Here is a 25,500-nt window from a genome sequence, read left to right as displayed (position 1 = left end):
CTCCCACACCCCTGACATGTGTCTCCCGAAACTTGAACACTCTTTGTCCTCTCCCTGGTGAGCTCCTAGGCATCCCAACAACACCTGATGCAAACACAGCCCCTGTGAAGGCTGGCTTCCTCCTCCCCCAACTTGTCCCTTCTCTGTGCCTTCTCTGAACTCGTCTGAACTTGTGTGACGCCCCCATGAGCAGCTGGAACAGGACCCTGCTTTCCTGCCTCTAAGTCCTGGCCCTTACTGGAGCTGGTCCCCAGCCAGTGCCACAGCTGTGTCTGCAGGGTGAACAACAGGGCACAAAAAGGTGCCAGAAGGTCCAGAAGGTGCCAGAAGGTGCCAGAAGGTACCCTAACCGGTACTCATAGTTTTAATCTGAAAGATGGCTTTGACACCCAGAGATAGATCTCCCCAAAGATCATATTAGTGTTTTTTAAAACCTGTGCTCCCATAGATCCTATAGTTCAACAGAGTTCAGTTTTATTGTTTCATTTAAATGGAGGATAACAGATATGACAAGATTTACTAAGCAAGTAGATGTGGATGAGAACAAACCCCTTGAGGAGTTGGAGATTGAGCCTCTCTGCCTGACTCGTGAGAACATCTCGGGGGGAGCCATTCCTGGGTGAAAGAGGCACCATGCCAACATAATAAAGGCAAATAACATTCACATATTCCAGAGCTCACAAGAAAATGAGTGCAACAAGTAAAAAGTCCGTTTTTATAGAAACAATGTTAAGGATGCAGTATCTTTTATCCCTTCTCCCGGCTCTCCCTTGGGGGCGCTGCCCCTAGATGGGGTCTCGCCCTTGACCCTACCATCCTGCCTCTGCTCTGAACACAGTTCAGCCTGGAGGAACCAAGAACAGTCAGAAAAGGGCTCCCTCCCTCCAGCAGCTGATTTGGGCGGTCTGCATGCAGGGGAGCTGCTCCAGGGCAGATGACTTTCCTGCCCTCCCTCCTATCCTGGAGCTGGAACATTCCAGAGAAAGCATGCTTCTAGCGGCCCTTTGGTGAGGACACAAGTCCACGAAGAGCAAGGGAACCTCCCAAGCTGTCCCCCAAATCCAGAGCTGGCCTGGATAGAACAAACTGGAAGCTATGACAGCATGAGCCAGGTGGTGGCTGCAGAAGGGAGTCTGTGGGGGGTTGTGGGGAGGAGAGAGGGGTCCCTGGCTCACTGTCAGGCCCAGGGCTCCTGGGCCAGGGGATCTGCACCCTCACCCCAGCAAGCAGCAGCTGCACCAAGAAGGTGGACATCAGGAAAAGAGACCTTGGAGTTTTACGTTCTCACTGAAGTTGGCCTATGAGCTTAGGCAATATGATCACATGTCTGGGTGGGAGACAGGTATAAAGTCATCTGATTCTGATACATGCTCTTAGCTCCTTGGTTTTGTTTTAATGGGGGCAAAACCAGAGGTTGGGAAGTGGCATTTAATTCTCAAGATTTAACTCCCCTAATCAAGACTTGACCGCCTCATATTTAAGGAAACTTTAAAGGTGGGCTGGACCAAAGCTTCTCTTTTCTTAGCAAATCCTATTTATAGAAAGAAATGAGATTACAGGAGGTTTAAATTCCATCAGACACAAACCAGTTCAACAGTCCCAGCCACTAGAGAGCCTTCATTTCCATAGATACCAAATTGCATTAATTCATATACATTCTTTCCCTGGCTTTTGAGCCTAGTAAAATTCTCTGAAGGATTTTTGCCAAGTCATGCTCTGAAGGCTTGTGCTCTAAGTACAGACCCCCATGGCAGGTTTTGCTGGTTGCTTTTTAATCTCCAGACCCCCTTTCCTCCTGAGTAACAAAGCACCAAGTTTTAGTTGGGTTTTTTGCTGCCCAGCTGGAAGATGACATTCTCCCACCTTTGTGACAGCTGGGTATGCCATGAAGGTGTGAGATTTCAGGACATTCTTTCTAAAAAGGCAGATGCATACATGCTTTTTCTCTTTCCCATCCTGCTGCCTGGACTCAGAAGTGATGGCAGGAACTTGGGCAGCCATTCTGGACTGTGAGGAAACATGTTCAAGATGGCAGAGAAGGAAGAGAGAAGAACCAAGTCCCTGGTGGCTTTCTATAGCTGCTATATCTTCCAGGATTGCCTCCCCACTAACCTCCTTTATGGAAACATGAATGATCTTATTTGGGTCACTATGATCTTGGGGGTTTTTGTTACATGTAGCTTAATCTAATCTTTAAAAATTTCTAAAAAGATGCTATTTATTTAAGAGAGAGAGAGAGACAGAGAACATGAGCGGGGGGGGGGGGGCAGAGGGGGAAGCAGTTTCCCCAAGAGCAGGGAGCCTGATGTGGGGCTTGATTCCAGGACTCTGGGATCATGATCCAAGCCAAAGGCAGCCACTTAACCTACTGAGCCACCTGGGGTGCCCCTAAAAAATTTTAAAAGATTTTTTTATTTTAGGGAGAGAGAGAGCGAGAGCAAGAGTGAACATGAGCAAGGGGAGGGGCAGAGAGAGAAAGAAGCAGACTCCCTACTGAGCGGGAGCCAGACACAGGGCTCTATTCCATAACCCATAAGATCATGACCTAAGCCAAAGCCAAGAGTCGATGCTTAACCAACTCAGCCGCCCAGGCACCCCTAGCTTAATCTTAAGATTAAGAACCTAATCTTAACTGATATACTCACTTCCCTGAAGTCAGCCTTCCTCCCAAGCACAGTTTCAAACTGGGAGGCATCGGGGGAAGCCTCTGCACAGCAGTAACAGCCCCAGCCTTGGAGTTGGCCAAGGACAGAACCATAGAGAGCAGGCACCCAAGTTTCTATCCCGAGTTCTCATGCTAGAAGCACTGGCTGGGGAGGAGGAGGTCTTAGGGGGAAAGATGGAGAGTCCATTTGGGCATGTTGAGTTTAAGGGGACTTGTTAGACTTCTACCGGCAAAGAATAGGTAACGGGGTCTGCAGTCCCAGGGTGATGTTCAGGCTAGAGATATATGTTTTGGAAAGGTCAGGAGAAAATGGTTTTTTATCAGACTGTGTGACTGCAGAAAATCACCCAGGGAAGGAGTGAAGAGAAGAGCTTCCAAGGACTGAGTCCTGGAGCTCTTGTGTTAGGAGGCTGGGAAACAGAGGGGACCCCAGCCAAGAAGACTGAGAAGGAGCAACCACAAGAGGAGAGTCAGGGAGTGTGATCTGTTCCAGTCAAGCAAGGTGGCGTGTTAAGGAGGCAAGCACTTGGCCGGGTTGCCTGCTGCTGACAGTTCCAGGAAGAGATGGGGATCTGATCACTGGACTTAGCAATATCGGGGTCAACAATGACTTTGATGAAGAACTTTGGAGTAGGAGTTGGGTAAAAATCTGATTAGAGTGAAAAATCAGACCTGGAGCCCACAAGAGTGGGCTCCAGAAAGAAGATGCAGAAGAGCTGAAGATAAGAGGCAACTCAGGGTGTGTGGGTAGTGTGTTTGCTGCTTACGGGAGCAGCGATTCAGTAGTAGCTGGAGGGAGTAGGGAACATCAACCAGGCACTCAAAAATGAACATGGCCCACCACCAGTACATAAGGAAATCCCCGAGGCTGCTTGTGCCCAGTCTCATTGACTCTCATAGACTAAAGAGCTCAGGGACCCAGAGCCATCAGAGCACTTAGCCCTGGGACCACTGATAAATAACAGGAGTCTCAGAGAGTAAGTTCTCTACCAAGGGAGACATTCCTTCCATTTCCTGCACCCCAAGTCTGCACATTTCAGAACACCGAGAGAGAGGTGCTGGGTGGGGTCAGGGGAAAGTGCGAAACTGCTGGGGGCCTGCTGTCCTTGATCTGGACCCTCTCCTAAAGCCAAGAGCATAGCAGCATCTTCTCCCTCAGTTTCTACAGCTGTCAATGGGAATTTAAGTTTTTTTGTATTCAACACATTTGTTTTTAGCTCTCTGCTTGATACATAATAGGTTCTTAGATTTTGGTGATTGTCTTTATGGATCCAAATTAGGGCACGGTTGGGGGAAGTAGTAAATACGGTAGAAAATCTTTATGAAAAGCACCGTTTATTGTAGCGATTAAAAAGAAAACAAAAGCACAGTTAACTTTAATCAAGAAGCTGGGAAGAAGCCCAGAAAGGTGGTCAGCGAAAGAAAGATGAGAAGCAAAAGGAGGATGAGCACCGCCTGCAGACCATGGGAAGCTACTGGAGAGAGGCGCTGGTGCTGAGGAGACGGCTGAGGGGACGGCTGAGGGGACCGGCCTCGCCCTCCTCCCTATCGGCTCCCTACCTGCTTCCTTCCCACCTCCTACCTGCGGGCCGGCTTCGCGGGCGCTCCTGCCGCCAACCTCCCGTCCCACTTCCACCCGCAGCCACAGCAGATGCCAGAGCCAGCGGGTGCGGCAGGTCTCACAAAGCCAGGCGGGTCCCCCACTTCACGCTTACTCAGCCGGGACCTCCGCCACCAGCCGGGACAGGGGGTGTGCTCAAGGGCGCAGTTTGGACGTCGTCACCTAGCAACCGGCTTGCACGCTCCGGCTCTCCCTGCGGAAAGACTACAAGCCCCAGAATACACAGCGCCCCCTGCGCGACCAAGGGCGGTGTTTCCAGGGCCCCGCCTCCCCGCAATGCCCATCGGGACTTGTAGTTTTTCGCCGTTCCCGGGAGCGCTGGGTCGCCCTCGGGGAGCGCGCCTCGGGCGGGGCGCGGCACGGCGCCTCGGGATTGGGCGGGCGGGCAGGGGGCTCGCGGCGCGTCGGCGCATGTGCGGCGAGCGGCGCGGTGGCCCGCGAGGCGCGGGTTGTCAGTGAGCCGCGAGGAGCCGGCGCCGCGGTGCCAGCGTCTGTCTGCCCGCCGGTTCGCCTGCTGCGGGGCTGCGGGTCCGCCCTGCGCGCCGCTAGCGGAGCATCTCCGACCGCGCACCTGCCCCGCGCACCTGTCCGCCACCCTCCGCCAGGCCCCGCGCTGGGCTCCGCTCGCGCCAGCCGCCCAGGCACCGCGCGGGCCCCGGCCCGGCCCTGCCCCCGCGTCCGCCCCGCGCTGCAGCCGGGCGGGGCGCAGCGCTGCGGAGGCGAGGGCCGCGGGGCCGGGTCCGCGCGGCGCGGCGATGATGAACAGGTTCCGAAAGTGGCTGTACAAACCCAAGGTGAGCGCCCGCCCCTCCTCGCGTGACTGGCCCTCTCTCGCCTGCCGCGACACCCTCGACCTCCACTCCGCTACCCGCACGCGCGGCCGCGGGACCCCTGCGGCGGGTCCCGCCTCTCCTGCCCCTTCCCCGGCGGGGTCTTGGACTCTCCTGCTCTCGCGCGCGGACCTGGGCGCTCTTTCCCCTCTGGCGCCGCAGGGACGCGCCCAGCTCCCTGCTCATCCCTGTTATGCGTGGCTCCGGGCTCGCATCCCGTGGTCCCCGGCCCGCAGCCCAAAGCGGACCCCTCCTACTTCTCCTGGGTCCCGGAGGGACCTTTCCATCCCTCTTCCCTGCCTCGGAGGGCTCCCTTATTCTTCTGCCCGCCCCCGTTATCCTGGACCCAGAATGTGCCTCCCAGCCTCCCGCCGCACTCCGGAGGAGACCCTCTCCCCACTTCCCCAGTTTCGGAGGGGACCCCCATTTTTCCTCTATCCGGGTCCCGCTGCCCCGGACCTGCGTTCCCCCAACTAGCGCTGATCCTCCCCTCGGCCCTGTCCTTGGCCCGTGCCCACCCGCGTACTCTTGAACCCAGGGCGGGTGCCTTCCTCGGCCTCAGGGTCGGGGTCCGGGCGGCGCGCCTCGCGCCTCGTTGGCTGCGCCAGTCGCACTGCGGGCGCTGCGTCCCCGCGCCGGCCCCGGCTCGTGTCCGCTGTGGCCGGCGCGGGGCTGGGGACTGGGGTGCGGGTCGCAGGGTCCTGGCCGCAAGCTGGGGGCCGGCACAGCGGGGCGGGCGGGAGCGTTGGGGCCCTGGCTGGGGGCGATACTGCTCGGGTGGGGTCACCCAACAACCTAGGGACATGGAGGCCGCAGTGGCACTGACCGATCCGAGGAACCCGCTGCTGCCCCCGCGCTGACCGCTTTTCTGGATCCGGCTTCCCCGCCCTCCCAGGCGTCGGTGGTCTCTCAGGGTGGGAGGTTTCTTTAAATCCGTGCCCTTTGGATTCGCCCAATCGGGGGAGGCAGCAGGTCTGTTTGAGAGACCGGCGCCCCGGGTCCTAGGATGAGCCCAGGGATCTGCGGGGTTTGTGCGTTCCGTGTTTGGGGTCAGAGAGTTCTCCGGAGCATATGGTTGAGGGTTTAGGATGCCAGCGGTGCGCCTTGCTCCTCCTTGGCCTCACCCGAAGAGGAGCTGGGTTCTTCGCGGCCAGGGGCAGCCGCCTCCCGCTCCCAACCTTCTTGTCATGTAGCAGCTCCTTGTCCCTGCAACCCTGGTGTTCCCCGGGTCTGCGTGTGGTATGGGGCCGCCCTGACCTCTGCCATTTCCCACCAGACCGCTCCTGGCTGCAGTTCCCCCCAGGCCAGTCTCTGTTCCCCTGCCATACTGCTGTAGGTTGCCTGGGGGAGGTGGCAGGCTCTGCACAGGTTATCTGGACAAGGAATGGCTTTTTGCTTGTGTGACCTTTGTCCCCAGTTAAGGAAAATCGAGTCTGCCTGCTGAAAGGTCATTAGGGTGGTCCGCAGTGTTCTTTTTTCAGTGTGTATGCCAGCAAGGGCTGGCGGGGGAAATGTACCATAGATCAAGTAACCTGGTATTTCCAGAAACACTGTCAGGAGTCCAGGGGCTCTGGGATGACTTTCCCAGCTATAGGTCTGCAGTGGCCTTGCTTCCAGGATCACATAACTGTGTCGTATTGTTGGAAGGGGAGAAAAAGTAATTCTGGGCCATATGTTTCATTAACAACTGCATACTTTCAGTGATCCTGCCTGTTTCAGTTTAGGGAAAAGTCTTTAAAAGTGGAAACTGATACTGCCCTTGAGGTTGTGCCCGGGAATTGAGAATGGTGTCCCTAGTTTTCTCTCTTCGGCAAGCAGCTGCCCTTCCAAGGCAAGGTCCAGGGACTGGCCTGGGCAAGGGAGAGAGTCGTGATGGAGAATCCAGCTACAGGGGAAGGGAGGGGTCATGGTTCATCGGGTCCTCCATGTCGTCTGGGGTCATGTTGTCTGGTATTTGTCCCTGACCCTTGGACTCAAAGACACATCTGCACTTGAGGTCTTTGCATCTGGCTGTGGCATGCTGCCCTGCAGTCAACTTGAGTTTGGGCTGTCTCTTATTTGAGATCTGTCTTTGGAGTTAAATGTCTTGATTGTTTGAAGGGGTAGAATATGTTAGGTCTCACCGCAGTAGCCTTTCATTTTTCAAGCAAAGCTCAGACTTTTGTCTGGGTTTCTGAATTGAATTTTGTTTCCCCTATCATCTAATTTAACCTATTGGGCACAAGTGAGCACAGACTCAGTCTTGGGAAGATTCTGGGCTGGAGGAGCAGAAGTGTGAGTGTTAGCTTTCGGGGGATGTGTCTGGGGGAGACTGTGGCCTGCAGTTAGGATTTTCCCCCCACTTTTGTATTTAGATAGATGCACAATTCAAACTGCATTCTTGATGTAATCCCTGCTTTGGTTTAAAACCGAACACTGAGCTGCTTGTTCATTACAATGCAGTGGAAAATATTCTGAAGCCAAAAATACTCATTGTTCTTGCAGTTGAAAAAAGCACTTAGAAATGCTTTAAAACATTCTGACACTTAAAATTTTTGATATCTGAATCATTAATAAGTACCTCAGTTGACTAAAAAAAAAAAAAAACCCAATGTGCAATACACTTGTTTAACATTAAAACGACATTACCCATCTCTCATTTTTCCATTTATTTTCTTTAAGGCAGTTTCTTTAAGGCAGATTGGTCCATATTACCTGGATGGTGAAAGCTGCGTGCTTATCAGCCTGCCCTTCATGATGTTGGTGATGTGCTTTTTTTGGCTTTTGTTTAAGGAAAGTCCTTCCAAGAAAGAGTTAACTAAATTAAAAAAAATTTTTTTTGAAGATATTATTTATTTAGTTGAGAGAGAGTGCAAGAGCATGAGCACAAGCAGGGGGAGTGTCAGGCAGAGGGAGAGGGAGAAGCAGAAGCCCCAGATCCCGTTACTGGACTCTATCTCAGGACCCTGGGATCATGACCTGAGCCAAAGGCAGATACTTAATTGACTGAGCCACCCAGAAACCCCAGTAATTAACTTTAAAAAGGTGAAACCTTTTGGAATAGTTGGTGTCTTCATTTGAAGGAAAAATATTATGCTTGTGTTTCTTGCTGGGTTATAAGTTTCTTGTTGATGCCCAGTTACTGTGCTAAGGGGTGAGATGGTGACATGGTGGAAGGGGTCCCACACTAGGCACAGCCAGGACGTCTTGGCCGCCGTCAAAGAGCATCCTTATGATGGCACAGGTTAAATTTGTGCTTTCCATCTTTGAGGAAGAACTGATGGGTGGGTAGGCTATGCTGTCTAGCTGGATGGGGGTTGCCCTGCTCAGCCATGCACCCCACGGTGAGCTCTCTCATCTCACCCCCAAACCACTTCTGGGTGTGGTTCATTAATCTTCCTTGGAAATACAGTGCTTTAGTGGGCAATGTTTATCTGGAAACTTTCAGTATTCAGTATTCAGGATTCTTAAAGAGAAGCCTGAGTAATGGGATGGGTATGTGTGCTTTCTGGAAGGACTCTATGAGCTCTGTGAAGTCTGCCTGGGTGTACACCCAGATGGGGTGTTTGTGGAACTTCCTGCTGGTGGCTCTTGGCTTACCCCAGCCTCAGTGGGCTAGGGGCTCCAGAGCTCTGTCCGGGGTCCCTCCTGGTTTCCAGAGTCCCTGGCCACCTAGTCCCGGCAGTGGAGCTGGCCCTCTGTTCCTTGACCACCTGGCAGAGGGGGCTGGACCGTGGGACGGCAGTGGCAGGTAGGAGCCCTCCGGGTAGTAAACCTGCAGGTCACGGAGCCACAGGAAAGGCCTCGGTTTGTGTTTGCATATTGCCTAGACTGGTCATCCTCTCAGGGCTCCTCTGCAGAGGCCTGGAGAAACACAACCAGGGCACCAGCTAACCCCAAGGCACAGGGCAGCATGGGGGGGGGGTTGCGGTGGAGGCCAGAAAGACGTGTGGTCTTCCCTCCTCTGGGGTCCTGCAGCCTCTGGGTCTGGGAGAGCAGCATCAGCGTGTGCCTCGATTTCCCTGTTGGAGTCTAGTGCCGGCTGCAGACACCATTTCAGGGGCTTAGGGTTTTAGTGTGAATGTGCATCAGGCTGCGGAAGGATTGGTTTTCAGCTGATGCGGTCTGAGTACCCAGCTACGGCTGAAGTTGTCCTTGGGGTAGCTCGCTTCCCTCTGTTTCTCTCTGAGGTGAGCTGCTGGGAAGCCAGTGTTTGGGAAACCTGGCCACGCCGGTTGTGCCAGGCCCGAGCTCCCTTTGCCAGCAGGTGCCAGGCAGAGGGGGAGTCCTGGGAAGGAGGCTCGGCAGTGCTGAGTCACAGCGGGCTTGGCTGGCCCACACACCCATCTCTGTCAGCTCTGAATTCTGAAGGCAAGGGCCCCTCCCAGAGAGTCTTCCCTAGGCTGTAGCAGCACTGAGAGGCCGCTGGCATGTGGGAGGGCTACAGAGGTCCCCTAGCCCTGCAGGGGGCTTGCGGAGCCCACCCTGCCAGTGGTGCAGGCGTGACTCTGGCGAAGAGGCTCAGTCCCATTTCCCAGGCTCTGCTGTGTTCCTGTGTGTGGCCTCCCTGCACCAGCCCTGTGCCATTGGCTTCTGCAGGCTGGGGAGAGGCTGAGTGGCTGCCAGGGGGGGGTGAGTGTCATGTCTCTGCCAGCTCTGATGTCAGCAGTTAGGGCTGCAGTTTTCGGTCAGAGCAGTGTACGAACGGGAAGTGTCCAATAGGCTTTCTGCTAAGTGGGCGGGTCACAGGCAGGGATCTTCAGGGTCGCCTAATTGGTATCTGACCTCAGAGTCCAGCGGTGGGCGTGCTGCCCCCCCACCCCGAATGCGAAGCCTGCTGGGTAATTACATTCAACTTTAAGAAGAGACACGTAATTTCAGGATGCACTAGTCCCTCTCCTAAAGCTTCCAGGAATTCCCAGAACCCCAGAGAGGCTTCTTTTAAATGTGCGAGGATGTACATCTAAGAGCCTGTGAATGACTCAGTAGTCCTCTGCCATTGTTGGCGTTGATGGCACTGGGCCGCCACGGCTCCCGAGGGGTCTGCATGCGCCCATGCAAAGGTGGGTGATGGGGAGTGACCACGGCTCAGGAAAGTGGGTACCTGGTGTGTGTGGGCAGCAGCCACCTCCTGGGCCTCATTGGCCTGTCATGACTGACTACCATGGCATGTGTCCAAACAGTGTGGAGGCCGCCGACAGGGCAGCAGAGGCTCCCACACTGGGACCTGGGTGGGAATCCTCACCCCCTCCTGCCCAGTGCTGTGCCTCAGTTTCCCCATTTGAGGTGGGGAACTTGAGGAGATCATCTTGTCAGGTGCTCATAGGAGTGGCTCAGGAAGTGACCGCTATCCACATCAGTAGCACTCGCAGGTGTGGACTGAAGGCAGGACCATACATGTATCCCCTGGAGTCCACCATCACTGAGGTTTCCAGTGACTTCAAGGTCGATTTGAGCATAAAGCTATCCTAAAAGATGCATCCTGTCTCTCCACCCTCACTTTCTGTGGCCGTTGGGTACTGGGTTGCTGGGAACAGGCCCTGACTCAGGACACCTCAGGCATCCTGTTGGGCCTGGTCACAAATAATGACAAGGATGAGTAATAGTGATCTGCCTCTGTGCCCTCCTGGGGCTGAGATGCAGCCGTGTGCTCACCAGCTTCCCGGCTTTGGCTCTCCAGGGAGAAGTGGGGGCCGGGTTTTAGCCCTTGTGGGCACCACTGGGTTCCACCGTGTCAGGTCTGGCCCCCAAACCTATCAAGCCTTCTTCCTGTGGCCAGTGAGCCCCATTCCTTGGCCAGAGCCTCGAGATCCTATAGAGGACGCTGGAGCTATTTGGTGGCCAAGGCTGGGTGTAAATGACAGCTCAGGGGAGATGGCTAAGGCGCTAAGGTTTTGGGGGTGCTTGTTAACATTTGCTCTTCCCTGTTGTACAAACGAGATCTCAGACATGAGATGTTAACTTTCGCAGCCAGGACAAGGGCAGGCGAAGTTGGAACTGCAGTCTCTTTGGCCCCAGAATTCGCAAGCACCTCGGTCCTGAGCTGTGTGTTTCCTGCAGGAAGGAACCGAAGCTGTCATTGGTGTTTACATGAGTCCCATTTGATGAAACAATTGCTTTTGTACTTTTCACAGTTGGATTGCAAAGAAACTTAGATATTGATGGGCAATTCAACTGTTTGAAGGAGGAAGACAAAAATGAATGGATTTTTTTTTCTTTTACTGATCTGAATAGATTAAGCAGAAGTAGAATAGAACGTTTCATATTATGGTAATTTATGTAGAGTAGTTGGGTAAGATGAATGGAAGGTTTTTTTCCTTCTTACAATAAGTATTTTAAAAGTTCTTCCATTTCTCCTTGTTTTGTGCTGGGTGGAGGCAGGGGAATGTTGGGGGTACTGCAAGTGGGGCTCCCTTCATGGCTGAGGGGTCCTTTGAGCTCTGCACAGGGGCTCCGCTCCATGACTCTCTGCCCTGGGGGGTTTGCCGATGATCTCCCATGACCACGCCCATGACTAACCGCCAAACATCGTATGCTGGGTTCTTGGGGAAAAGGGGTTTTCATCCCCACTCGCTATGGGCACAGTGTCTTTAGGGCAACCATTTTTCCTTTGGGTTTTTCGTTTTTGAGAATGTTTCCTGTGATTTTTAGGATATTGTAATTGTAAAAAATGTCTAGAAGTCTAGAAGCAGAATCAAGTACTTTCATGTCAGATACATTTAGCATTGCATACCCATGTTTATAACAACATTCTACCAAATAGCCAGAAGATGCCAGCAGCTCAACCGTCTTCCAACAGTGAATGAGTAAGTGAAGTGTGGTCTGTCCACACGATGGAGTGTTATTTACCCAGGAAAAGGCCATACGAGTTGTTACATGGATGAGTCTTGCCATGTACTGCCACTGAAATGCACACTTTACAGTGGATAATCCAATCTTATGTGAATTTTACCTCAATACAAAAAATTTAGCAGTTCTTGAGAGTTCTTTGAGAACTGTGACATTTTTAGAGGTAAATTACAAGGGAAAGGACATTTGCAGCCAAGTAAGTAAAGAGTTGCTCGGGACTGGGTTTCCTGAGGGGCTTGGCACCCTTAGGCTCTCTGAAACAACCCCTACCAGGCCACTCCCCCAGCCACCTCACTGGGGATCTCATTACCACAGATGAGGGACCCCCCGTGTCCCTGCTCCCTGTCATTCCACCCTGTGCCCTGCTAGGCCCCTCTGTCCCGGGGTAACTCGAAGACAGCAGTGAGGTGTCCTGTGTGCTAGGGCTTGTCCTTAAGGCCTACTTCTGTCAGCTTTCTGAAGCCAGAGCCTGTTCCCCGGAGCTGCCCCGGGGAGAGCCAGTCCTGGCAGTGTGTGGCACTCACACTCTGTGCCTGCTTGTGAGGGATTTCAGGGGTCCAGGTGTGCAAAGTGGGGGCGCCTCATCCTGGAGGAGCAGCCGTTGGTCAGCAGAGCGGGTGGGAAGAGTGCTGGGCATCACGCAGGGCAAGTGCCAGGATGTGGATGTGTGTGTGCAAATGGTGTGGGAGGGGTCAGGGGACTGGGTGGGGGTCCCTGCAGGCGGTGATCGGTCATGGGCTCTCCAGGGAGGGTAGGGGGCATAATGTATCCCTCTTGTCAGGTGCGAGAGTAGATTAGGTGGGGAGACCTTGGAAGCTGGGACTGGTGACAGAGGCCTGGCCAAGGCTCAGGTGAAGGGATGGCAGGCAGGAGTCTGGGAGAGAGAGGTCTGGTGGGGAGATAGAGGGCTGCTGTTTTCTGGAGGGGAGTATAGGAGAGGACCAGTGGAGTGAGGGGCCTGGGGGCGGCATTCAAGGTGCCCATGGAATGTCCACATGAATGGCAAGGACGGTGGACCTGGGGCTCCATGTGGCTGGCCTGGTGAGAGTGGACCCCACCACTGCTGATGCCCAGGATTGCTGAGTCACAGATACTGAGCTGGTTTGGGTGCTAGGAGTGAAGGAGCCGGTGGCCAGGGCTGAGAGCGCCGCTGTGAGAACCAGAATAGTCACCCCGTTTTGTGGGCCACATGTGGGTGGGGCTCAGCTGCTCTCTCCTGGCTCTATCCTGTGGCCTCAGTTGGGACTGCGTGTCTGTTAGCTGGGTCCCTCTCTGTGTGGCCTCTTGTCTTCTTGGAGGCTGAATGGGGTCTCAGGGCCACAGCAGGAGTGGCTGGGCCTCCTGAACCCTGCTCTGAAGTCACAGTCTGCCTGGTCTCCAAGGGCTAGGCAACCCTCCCCCTCCACCAGCTGTGTTCAGGGACAGGGAAATCCCAGCTCCCGGGGAACACTATGCATGCTGGTCCAGGGCCTAGAGACGGGGAGGATGGGAAGCACTGGGCTGGGGCAGATTAGAGGGGGTCACACACAAAGCTGTGGCCTTTGGGACAAGCAGCTAGGAAAACTCTGACCTCTCCTGTGCCTGGGTTGGTGCTTGGTGTCACTGGGGTGCCCGGCAGGTAAATGAAATTGTCCTGGAAACTGCTCCTGCCATATGTCTGGCGTGGAATTCATGGTAAAAAAAGTTACATGACATGAGAATGTGGATTTCCCCGAGCCAGAATCAGGGGCTGAATGCACTTAGGTTTTATTTCATTTTTTAAAATTTTTTATTTTTAAAGATTTTATTTATTTATTTGAGAGAGAGACAGAGAGAGCATGAGAGGGGAGGTCAGAGGGAGCAGACTCCCCATGGAGCAGGGAGCCTGGTGCGGGACTCCATCCCAGGACTCCGGGACCATGACCTGAGCTGAAGGCAGTCGCTTAACCAACTGAGCCACCCAGGTGCCCTGCACTTAGGTTTTAAAGCAAATCCAACAGGTGCGAGAATGAAAGCACAGGGCAACACGAGGACCCTTCAGACAAGGGCCTGGAACTCTTAGCAATGAAAGAAATAGTCAGTGAATTGAAGCTTAAACACTTAACCCCAGCCCCAAAGAAGGGGTCTCTCATAGGAGGGAGAGGAGTTCACTCTGCAAGTAGCTTGAGAGTTTTCAGCCACGGAGGGTGGGATGAGGGTCAAAGTGTATCTGACTGAAGGGACGGTGGTGGCAGGAGCAAGGGGCAGACTTGAGGCCCTGGGGGGCATGCAGGGAGCCAGCCCCTGGCAGAGCTCTGGGCTCACAGGGCTGCGTCTGCCGAGGGATGAAATGGAAGACATTTTCATATGGAGGCGAAAGCGTAGCTGCCTCCGAATCCTTGCTCCAGAAGGAAGATCAGAGTCAGAGGAGGGTGTGGGAGGCATGGAGCTCGTGGCACATCCAGCCTTGCAGCCCTCACCACGTGCTGTGGAGAGGAGCAGGGGCTTGGGCAGGAGTAACCCTGAAAACAAGGAGAGTAGAATTACCAGCCAGGAGCACCTGGCGGGGGCTGAGGTCTTGATGGCTCGATGGCCCTGGAGAGGTATGTGGTGTGGGTGACCCTGTGTTAGGCATATGTGTGATCACCAGCACACTAGTTACTGAACCTGAGAGGGACATGGAAGTACACAAAAGACACAGACAATCCATCGCAGAGGGAAGGTGGGGGGCACAAAGAGAAAGCACAGTAAATAAAAAGCAAACAATAAAGCTGTGGAAATAATCGCCTATGAATGGTCTCAGTAAATGCAAATGGGGTGAACCCCACTGAAAAAGGCAGAGCTGGGATGTGTCAAAGGTAGAGCTGTGCGCTGTAGAAAGGGATGCCTGCAGAACAGCTCTGTGCAAGGGTGGGAAGGAAAGGCCCCGGAAGATACTCAGGTAACTAGCAGAAGTAAGGAGAGGCATCTCAGCAGGAGGCAAATGGGCTGAACCTGTCCCAGCCTGGGGGCCCAGGGGAGGAAACTGGGGAGCAGGCTCTTCAAGGAAGGTATGCAGCAGGCCTGGGTCTGGGAGGCCTTCTGGCCAGGGACAGAGTAGGACAAGGGAGGGGAAGCTAGGTCTCCATGCAGCCTTGCCCCGGAGGCTTCAGGGGCTGGGACGGCCCTTCAGGGTGACCTTGACGTGGGCGAGGCTCGGGGACTTTCCACCCCTGTGGATGGGTCTTGGGCAGGGCTACCCACAGAGGGGCTCGTCCTCAGCTGGGGGTGGGGACTGCCAGCTCCTGGGGATGACCCTTCAGTTCTAGAGGTGCTTCTGGGCGAGTCACAGATACCCACTCACCTCCCTCACCAGCAAGAGGTGTTGACCTGTCTACCCTCCATCACGCCAAGAGCTCTTGGAGGGACATGGCTGGTCTAACCCATTCCTATGTGTTTGTCAGATTGACTCTTTAGTGATGTGTACTTGGAGGTGGTCTGGGCGGTCATGGAGGTCATGCACAGGAAGCCTCCATGTATTAGAGGAAGAGGGGTCACACACAGTCCTGGCTGGGACCCTTGAATGTGGAGGATGCCTGGGACATTCTGCCCCAGTGGGTCTCTGTTACATTCTGTGGTCCTGATAATTTTAGGCTTCAGTCTCAGCTTGGAGAAGAAGGCATGATGCACAGCCACACGTCCTGGGACAGAGAGTGTTCTCCGTGGCCTTACCCTTGCATGACTCCCTGTGAACTCTGCGAGCCTCCAACGAGCCTCCATGCTACTGCGGCAAGTCTGCATTATACCAAGCCCAGCAGAGCAAAGGATGAGGTACAGAGAGGCCCAGGACTGGGGCTCCTCACCTATGTGGTGAGGCCCCCTGGGAGATCATTGTTGACCAGAGGCCAGTGTGCTTTAGCTGGAGAGGCCCAGGGAAGACCCTGCTGCCCTCCTGCCCCTGCAGCGGAGGACTGCCCTTCCCCCCACAACAGGTGGAAAGTGCAATTCCGGCCTGCCACGGCTCCTATGAGCTAGGTACCCTGGGATCTCCTGTGTGGAACAGACTGAGCGAGCTCCAGAGGGCCCCCGTCTGACACTGGGGCTGCTGGTCTCTTGCACTGCCTCTTGTGTTGCTGGCTAAGCCCACTTGCAGGGGCTGGACAGCGCACTCCCTGGGCGTTGTTTTCCAGCAATAAATGCTCTCAGACAAGAACTGTGCCCCTGAGAATCCCTGGCCCCAGGGGCCCCCCCAGAGAGCCTGTGTCCAAACCTCTGCCATGTGGCCCTGGGATTGGGCTCTGGCAAAGTCTGGGGGGCACCAGGGTCTGTTGAACTGCCCCAGGAAAAGAAAATTTGTGCACCCCAGGGGAGGCATTTGTCAGGCTGAGCAGGCACCGGCAAAAGGGTTGGCGGTGAGCTCACTTGTCAGACACAGACCTTGATGGAAGGAGTGCCCAGAGGGTGGGGGCACACGGCCTCTCCCCCATACTCAGACCCAGTGTGAGCTGATCTAGGCCTGGGGCCCAGTCCCGCTGTTGGCAGCTTACCTTGGATCTTTGCCAAGGATGTGCTTTTGGGCACAAATCCAGCTTGTTCCCATCGTAGCTTTGTTGTTGTTATATATGGTTTTCATTTTTTAGAAAATTAGGTGACATTCCCCTGACTACAGTTAGCCACTTCAAGGTGTGCAACATTGTGGCACTGGTGTACCCAGTGCGCTGTGAGTGCCCGTGTCTACGGTGCAGTTCCTCCCTGACCCCCACCCTCCTAAGCCCTCTGACCTACCATGTCAGGTGCTCTTCTGTCCTGGACCCTTCACCTGATGGGCGTGTAGCATGGACCTCGGCCTCTGCCTCCACATTGGTGCGGGTGTCAGAAGGTCTTTTGGAGGACGAATAATACACAGTTCAGGCAGACTTCCTTTCACTTCTCCATTCATCCATACATGGACTTGGGGGCTTGGTCCTCTTCTGGGCTGTTGTGAATATGGCCACTGTATATATCCACGGACATGGTTTTCTGTGGACACATGTTTTCATGCCCTTGGGTAGATACACAGGAGCAGAATTTCTGGGTCACATGGAAACTTTAGGTCCTACTTTTTGGGGGACCACTAAGCTGTTTTCCCCATTGTGATTCTTGACACATGGAGGGGGCTCGTGGAGGTGGATGGGGCTCAGGGAGCCACGGGATGCCCAGACAGGGGACCTCTGGCTGCCCAGCCTGCAGGCCATGGCCTTTGAGCTGTCTCAGCCCTGGGACACAGAGTGTCCCCATGGGGGTCTGTGCTTGTAAATCAGAGCAAACTCCTTGAGGTCGGAGGCCTGGGGAGGTCTTGTGAGGCAGCCTATGTCCTCCAGACCCTGGCCCGGGCTTGCCGGGAGCCATACTCTGCGAATCCTTGGAGGACTGGTGTGGCTTGGTCCGTGTTCCTCTGCATGACTCTATCTTTCTTACATGCTGTTACTTTCACACCCCACTCCTGGGCCAACAGCAAGATCCCCTGGCTGGGAGCCGTGACAACCTTCCCTTCCTGGGATCCCTGCGGTTCCCCATCAGGAGCTGGGCTCAGGCACGCATGGTTGTGGCTTGGAGAGGTGACCCTTTGTCCAGTGTTGTGAGGAGTCCGAGAGTGCGTGCTGTTCATGGGCTCTTGGCACACATGGCTGCTGCGGGGCACGGGGGCTCCTGAATGGGGAGCAGGGCCCATCCTGGGGAGGTAAGGCCCTCCCAGGAGTTAGCCTACTGTCCACCGCGGAGGGTGCAGGCCAGGCCCAAGCTTGAGAGGCTGACGGAAAGTAGACTGACTCCCGTAATGGAATGGGAGAGGATCTAGTGTGGGTAAATAGAGGCAGGAATTTACTTAGAATTTGCTCGTCTGGGACACTGCTTCGCGTGGCCCTCCTCCTCGTCCTCCTCACTGACATTTGTCTTCAACAGCAAACCTGATGCCTTCCCATCTGCTTGCACTGTTTCCTGGGCGGCTTTGTCTCCCACCGCTGATTTCTCACAGGCTTGGTGCGATCCAGCAGTAACATAGACTCATAGAATCGTAGACTCAGAGTGGGGGCAGGGATGGGGGGACTCCTGCTGCTGGTGGTCACCCTTGCCGCCCAGCTTCGTTAAGGGCTGCTGACCCATCCAGAGATTTTGGTGACTGTAGAGTAGAGGCTGCAGGAGGGAGCTCTGGAAACAGCCCTTCCTCTCCCTGCTTCTGGAAAGTAAGGGGCCAGGGTGGGGCTGGGGCCCAGTCGAAAGGGTGTCCTGAGGGGGGGCAGGGCCCAGCAGAAGGGGACCCTGGCCCTGTAGGCACCAGACTCACATTCCAAATCCAAGCCCCAAAGTCCCAGCTGCCTAGAAGCCTTGCTGAGTGCAGGGAGGCGTTAGGCGTTAAGGGGACTTCACCCTCCCTGCAGGGCCGTTCCCTGGGTGTTGTGCATGTGGATGGAGGTCCCTGCTCTGTCTGGTGCCCATGGCTGGTTGTCCCTCCGTCCTCCACTGAGGAGGGCTGTCAGCATGTGGAGGGCTGATGCCTGCTCCCCGCCCAGCCTTGCCACAGGCTCTGGCATTCTAGTGTCTCTGGTCCTGCGTGTGAGCTGAAACTTCCTCCAGTGTCCAACAGGGGACTTCAGAAGCTGCTACTCTCCCTCCCTACCCAGTGGCATGTATGGTCTTCATGCATTGGCGGGCATCTCTTGAGAGAACAGATAGAGCCACAGGAGGCTATATGGGCTGATGGTCACCCCACACAGCTGGATTGCAGGAGGCTTTGTCTGAAAGGTCTGTCTCTTGAGGTGGGAGGAAGGGAAGGGCAACAACCCCCACCCCCAATTCCCCATTCTGGGCCAGGATCCACTGTAGGACTCGTGGGTTTTGGAGCTCTGTGGAAGAGGCCTGGTGGAACCTAGGTCTGAACTCTGACCCTGGACCCACAGGACCTTAGAGCTTTGCAGGATGGACCTTGGAGGGGCAGAGGCAAGGAGGAGCAGGAAAGGACAAGGTGGGCAGCTGTGGATGGAGGGGCACCTGCTGAGGATGGCGAGGAGGCACTCACTTTGGGTCTGGGTTTCCTGCTGCTGTGGCCCAGAGGAGGCCCAGACCAAAGAGAGTTTCGCCCTCTGATAATTCCCCCAACAGAGCTCTCTTCCTTGGCCTTCCATCCCACAGGGGATGCTGGGTGAGGCCACATACCATGGAAACCACCTGTACTGCCCAGAGGGTTCTGGACACATGGCCCCAGGCTGTGGGGTCTGCCCATGTTGCATGCTGTGAGGTGTGTCACTGGGATGGTGGACACGTGCTAGGGTGCAGGAACAGTGGATGTGGGATGTGGCTGTCTTGGACGTCCTGGACACTGGACGGGCTCGGGCCTCAGCTGAGGACAGAGTGCTTACTCCGTGTGTAGCTTCTGGCTGGGCAGGCACTGTCTTTGGGCGGGAGACCTCCCTGGCAGCAGGCGTGGGTGTGAGGGCTATGGCGGGTAATGTTCTTAGAAAGGAACCTTGAGTCGTCACAGGTGCCCGTGCAAGGCAGGCACATGAGCTATAGAGAACTCGACCCTGTTCTCTGCCCTAAGGAGGTGGAGGGTGGGGGCAGCTGGTGGACCTGGCCTTGAAGCTGGTCAGGGGTTCTGGGAATGAGATCCCACTCCACCAGGAGAACACCAGCACCACCTGGTTGTTCTCGGATCTGCATAACCAGCTGTTACATGTGGATTGTGTTCTCCTAAATATCCGGTTTGAGTCCTTACCCTTGCACCTGTGAATGTGACCTTATTTAGAGACAGGGTATTTGCAGACGATCTGGTTAAAATGTAGTCACTCGGGTGGGCCCTAGATCCACCATGACCACGTGGAAAGAGGAGCTCTGGGCACTAGCATATGTGCAGGGAGAACGCATGTGAAGATGAGGGCCAAGATGAAGGCTGAGATGGATGATGAGTCTGTAAGCCAAGGAACGGCAGAGATGCTGGCAGAGAAGCAGCTGGGGGGAAGGGCCTTCTGGGGGAAGGGCCCAGAGTCCCCAGAACTGTGAGAGGGTCAGCAAGAGTGGCCTCTGTGACAGTGGCCCTACTGAACTGACACATGCTCTGTGACTGTACAGATCAGGGCTTAGACAGTTGGCTGCTCTCTGGGCCTGTGGGTTGGATCCCAGCCACTGGATCAGGGATTCCAGTACATTCCATCTGCTTCCATGCCCCTGCATTTGGGCTCTGTCTTTGGGCCACAGTGTACCCCAGTGCCTCAATTCTGGGACTTGGGGAAGAAAGCCTGTTGGGGTCCATAGTCTCATGGGTCACCCCGCCCCCCTGCCCCCTGCTGTCCTCTGGCCTACCCTTGGCCAGGGTGGCCACACCTGCCCACCCCAGCTGAGCTCCAGAGGCAAGGTCCTATCTGGGGCTGAATTGGCATCTTCAGGAGCCGTCTGCTGGGCATCCACTGAGCCCTGGGCTGGCTCCATGGCTGTGCCACCCAGCCTGCACCCACCTGAGCCTTGTGGACCCCACGGCCACCCCACTGTTGCAGCACCCAAGACAGTGAATGTCTTCAGTAACCCGGGGTATGTCCCCTAATGGATTCCCCACTCGGTTGCACCAAGAAGTCCCCCGTTCGATTTGGAGCGCATACAACCACACTCCTGTCTCCCAGTTGGAGCTGTGCCCGGCCTGCATCCCCACCAGGCCCCCTCCATTTCTGTGTGCTGCTGCACTGCCATTGGTCACATCCTCAGGACATGCCTGCTGGCAGCCACCTCCCTCCTTTGTGGACAGAGCAGGGGCATTGATCCATCAGGATAAACACCTTGGCTCTATGGCTCGGGTCTTGCCCACTCTGGCAGAGTGGGGGTGGCTGGTGACCTCTGCGATGCTCACTCTGGAGGTGGTTGGGGACACTGGGTCGTGGTAAACTCCTGCTTCTCGACGCCTGCATTTTAACAGCCAGACTTTTAATGGGTCAGGAGACTCATTTTTGTGTGTGCTTTATCACACAATTCATAGAAGTCGTTTGATATTTCCAAACGTTCTTTGATGGACCAACAAGGACTAAACTCTGAGCCGTGGGGCCTTCGGTGTAGGTGAGTAAGGCCAGTGGTGCTCGGCCTAACCTGTGGCTCTCAGAGGCATTTTGAGGGTCCATGACATCACCGACATGAGCCACTGAAGGTCAGAGCGGTGGGCCTCCATGAAGGAGCCAGCAAGACCCACGGTGCTGGGCTGCAGTGGTGAAAAGACCCGGAAGGCTCCCAAGACCTCCCGGGGGAGGGACCCTACATAGAAGCGGTTAGCACAGAAGTGGAAAGCAGGGGGTGGTCCCAGCCCTGTGCACCAGGTACGTGTGTGCCCCTGACCCCCACGCTTCTGAGCACTCTCCACAGGCTCTTTCCTGGGGAGCATGATGAGGCCATGCCTCAGTGGGCCGCCTCTGAGAACCTCCCCACAGAGCCTCCCTCTGCGCTGTGCTGGAGAGGCTTTGATTCGAGAGGCAGAAAAACTGGCTCTGCGGGACCAGGTGACTAGAGCTTGCGGCTGACGTGGCTCACACTCAGCCCAGTTTGGGTTCAGACAGCAGCCTGGGCTTTGCTCGGAGCTCTGTCCTGGGGAAGGAGCCCTGACAGGTTCTTCCCCAGACTAGGCATCCAGGCAGAAGGTGCTTTGGGGAGGCTCTGTGGCGAGACCCTACCTGTTGGCCTCCTGTGAAGCATGCGCTTGGGACCTGAGTCACACTGTGGAGACACATGGGGGTGGGAGAGGCAGAGGTCTCTGCAGGCAGTCCCTATAGGCATCCGGTGTGACAGAAGGGAGGGGCGAGCCACTCCTGACCTTCTCAAAATGGCACAGAGTTAAGGTACTCATTTGTGAATTTGAGAAACATTAATTGGGTGTGAACAGTGTGCCGAATATTGGGCTCAGTACTTGACAGAGAGAGAGCAAGACATTAGAGGCCCCAGGGAGTAAAACTGGGTGCAGGTGGATGAATGGCCAGCGGTGGCTCCAAGGGCGGCGACTCAGGACCCCCTGAGGTGGAGCGGGCGCCTGCTCATGGCTTTAACAGCTCTACTGAGTGTCTTCAACACCGTTGCACTATACACGTCTCAGATTTTACGTCATGTGTGCCTCACCACAATGGAGAAGGTTTTTCTCAAAAGGGCAACGTGTGGGGTCCCGGGGGGTGGTGAGCAGCTCAGCATCCTGACAATGGTGGCAGGTCATGGCACCCCGTGGGTGCAGAGGTGCGACCCTCACAGTGTGATTGTGGCCCTGGGTGGGGTCTGTCGATGCCCCACTCACAGTGCTGGTCTGCATGGTGTTACCTCCGAGGGAAGCGGGTGAGGCATGCACAGACCCCTCTGTGCTGTTTCTTATGATCACATGTGAACCACAATTGTATCAAAATTAGAAGTTCGATTTTTAAACAGGTCTCTGGAGGTATAACTGAGATATAATCGACTGCATATGTTTAAAGTGGACACTTGGATGAGTCTTGACATTGGGACACACCATGAAACAGCCACCCAGTTGAGACAGTGGACGTGATTGCCATGGCACACATTTCCTCGGCTCCTCTGTGCTCCCGCTGTTTCCCCCCTGCCTCCCCCCACCCCCAGCCTCAGATGAGTGCTGGTCTTCTTTCTGACACCATAGGTCAGTGTGAACTTTCTGTAGGGAAAAGGAAGGGCTTATGGCCAAGGACAGTGGTGAGGACCCCTGATCCTGCCCCAGGGAAGGCCAGACTCACCAAGCACAACAAAAGAAGCTTCTTGAAAGTTCTTCAGCAGCAAGGTGATGCTTTAGGACCGCGCTGTGCACTGAGTCCTATGCGGAGTCCTGACCCCAGTGTGGCCGGATTTGGAGAAGGGTCGTCCCATCCCCAAATGATGTCACGAGGTGGGGTCCTGTTACCATAGGACTGATATCCTTATAGGAAGACCTTTCAGTCCCGTACTCTCCCATGTGCAGGGATGGTGAGCAGTGGCTGTTCACGAACCAGGAAGTGCGTCTCACCGGGAACCAACCACATGGGCACCTTGACCTTGGGCTTCTGACCCATGGCTTCAGAACTGTGGGAAATAGAAGCCTGGTTTGGCAGACCATAGATAGAGGGTGGTGTGGAAGTATCCGCTGTGACGTGGTTTCACTCCCACGGGGAAGGGGTGCAGGTTCCTCTTGGGCAAATAGTCCAAGTCCTGGCATTGGCTGGTGTTGATTTGCAGACCGGCTACCATTCGTGGAGGGCGGGGGGAGGCCAAAGACAGAGGTGGCCACCCTGGGTTGGCAGGTGGCAGGGTTAAGAAGCAAGAGGACTCACTCAAAGGCTGGTCTCTGGTGCCACGAGAAAAAGAGATCTCTGTGCCCAGCTACCCGAGCCTTAAGGTTCATAGAGAGGCCAAGTGGGCTCAGTCACCGTGCCATTGAATGGCCTCCGCACATTACCGTCTTGAGGCCTGATCCTTGGGGTAGCCTCAGAGTGGGGAAAGGCAAGCAGAGTGCACCTTCCTAGGACTGGGGAGGGAGTGAGGAGCCTCCAAGTGCCTGGGTCTAGCTCCCAGGTCAACTGGAGGTCACGTGCTCTCGTCCTTTCCATGATTTCCTCCAGTGGCTGGGTTTCAAGTCCCTTGCTCTAGGACGACTGGGCCTCCGTCTCCATGTGGAGCTTGCCTTTCAGCAAACAGCGTTAGGCTCTTTTTTGTGGTGGTTCAAGGGTAGGACAGAGGGACGGTGGTCCAAGAGAGTGGCAGACTCCAGCCCAGCAGTCACAGGGAATGTGGGCTACATTCCCTTGGTCTCAACAAATCTCAGGCCAGCCTAGATCTGAGAGAACCTGAGAGACTCCATCTCCTCACAGGAGGAGAGGCATGAAGCACAGGGTTGGGGGGGCTGCATTACTGTGGACAGTCTACCTCCCAGCCCTGGGCACTGGACCTCATTCCCCTTCTACATTGGATCTCTCCCAACTCCCATGCACTGGATCTCCCCTCCCCCTGTGCCCTAGGTCTCTCCGCAACCATACACTGGATCTCTCTCCCCTGTCCTCTGGGTCTCCCCTTCCTCCTGTGCACCAGATCTCCCCTCTCCCCTGTGCACTGGATCTCCCCTCCACCCTGTGTGTTAGGTTTCCCCCCCACCAGACAATGGTCTCCCTAACCCCAGCACTGGATCTCTCTCTCCTGGGTCTCCCCTCCCTGCTGTGCACTAGGTCTTCCCTCCCCCCTGCATACTGGGTCTCTCCTTGCCATGCACTGAATCTCCCCTCACCCACATATGCTAGATCTCCCCTCCCCGCTGGGTCTCCCCTCCCCCATGTATAATGGGTCTCCCCTCACCCCTGTGAGCTAGGTCTCCCCTCCCCCATGCACTGGACCTTCCCTCCCCCCTTGCACTGGATCTCCCCCCCACTGTATGCTGGGTCTCCCCTCCCCACTGTGTGCTAGGTCTCCCCCTCCCCCTTGTACACTGGATCTTCCCTCTCCCTTGTGCACTGGATCTCCCTCTGCCCCTACTTTGGATGTCACCCCCTTTGTCTTTACAGTGTTGTTCCCTGACTCCTGTACTGGTTTCTCCATCTTCTAGATCATTCCCCTGGAGGTAAAACCCTATTCTGAACTCCCCTCTTTCTAAAGCAGCAGCCAGGTCACCAGTCCTCTCGACCTGAGGTCCCACCTGCTCTCCCCTCCATAGAGGTCCTGACCTTAACCCCTGTGCCCTCTGTGGTCTGCTTCCCACCACCCCTTCTCCAGCCTGCTTCCCCAATAGCCCATCAAGACCACAGTGCTGACCACATCTGTGGCCCGCATCTCTTCAACTACTTCCTTCCCTAAGTGTCTGGGACACCACATCCTGGTCTCTGTCCTGTCTCACTGGGGCTCCTCGCACTCCCATCCCACCGGTTCCCCAGCCCTGAGCCTTGTGTGCCCTGACCTCTGCCGAGGGCACCAGACTCCTGACACGTTTCTCGCTCAGCACCTCCACTGGGAGGGACACTATCTAGAGACACTATCTAGGGGAAGGCTCCTGCCCTTCATGCGGGTGCTCAGGCCACACCTGGAAATCAGCCCAGTTCTTCTGGTCTCAGAAGACACGTCCCTGCCATCAGCAGACCCCGTAGTATGTAGTACTGTTCAGCCTGTTCCCAGGAGTGTGGCTGTGCTCACAGCACACTATTCCCCTTCACCCAAGGCGGGAGCAGCCCAGTGTCTACCCGCAGACAATGTGGTCCATCCGGACAATGGAATATTCCTCAGCCTGATACAGGAAGGACAATCTGCCACCTGCCGCCACCTGGTACGCCTTGAGGATGCTGTGCTCAGTGAGAGCAGCAGGCCACAGAAGGACAAGTCCTGTAGGATGCCACTTGCATGAGGTACTTAGAAGAGCCAAAATCACAGAGATTGACGGGCTGCCAGGGCTGGGAGTAGCAGGAACGGTAGACACTACTGAATGGGCACCAAGGTTCAGAGTCACAAGATGAGCGAGTGCTGGGATGGATGGTGGTGATGGCCTTCAGCAGTGGGAACGTGTTTAATACCACTGAGCTGTGCACTTAAAAACAGCCAAGATGGGGGGCACCTGGGTCGTTCAGTCGGTCAAGTGTCTGCCTTTGCTCAGGTCAAGATCTCAGGGT

General features: G+C 55.4%; 2 protein-coding genes across 18 annotated transcripts in view; one reads left to right on the top strand and one right to left on the bottom strand.

Moving 5' to 3' along the window:
- The window catches only part of CFAP99 (cilia and flagella associated protein 99), a 35,731-nt gene extending 31,294 nt beyond the window's left edge, over nucleotides 1-4,437 (bottom strand). For all 7 annotated transcript variants that reach the window (XR_006605200.1, XR_006605201.1, XM_045074828.1 and 4 more), the window contains exon 1: nucleotides 4,248-4,437. The gene's annotated coding sequence lies outside the window, so the exon portion shown is untranslated. The remainder of the gene's footprint in view (nucleotides 1-4,247) is intronic.
- Nucleotides 4,438-4,685: 248 nt separating this feature from the next.
- ZFYVE28 (zinc finger FYVE-type containing 28) overlaps nucleotides 4,686-25,500 on the top strand; it is a 103,880-nt gene continuing 83,065 nt past the window's right edge. For 7 of the 11 annotated variants that reach the window (XR_006605197.1, XR_006605195.1, XR_006605194.1 and 4 more), the window contains exon 1: nucleotides 4,691-5,080. Coding sequence is in view for 6 of the 11 variants with exons in the window: in XM_045074776.1 (XP_044930711.1) it covers nucleotides 5,042-5,080 (39 nt within the window). In the remaining 5 variants the exon portion in view is untranslated. Of the gene's footprint in view, nucleotides 5,081-25,500 lie in introns of all 11 variants that reach the window. The other 4 variants (XR_006605199.1, XR_006605198.1, XM_045074813.1 and 1 more) reach the window with 2 other exon arrangements.

The sequence above is a fragment of the Mustela putorius genome, unplaced genomic scaffold (assembly GCF_011764305.1).
Source record: "Mustela putorius furo isolate JIRA1106 unplaced genomic scaffold, ASM1176430v1.1 tig00000083_pilon_pilon_pilon, whole genome shotgun sequence".
NCBI lineage: Eukaryota > Metazoa > Chordata > Mammalia > Carnivora > Mustelidae > Mustela > Mustela putorius.
The sequence above is the reverse complement of the archived record's forward strand: the minus strand, read 5'-3'. Positions and strand labels throughout refer to the sequence as shown.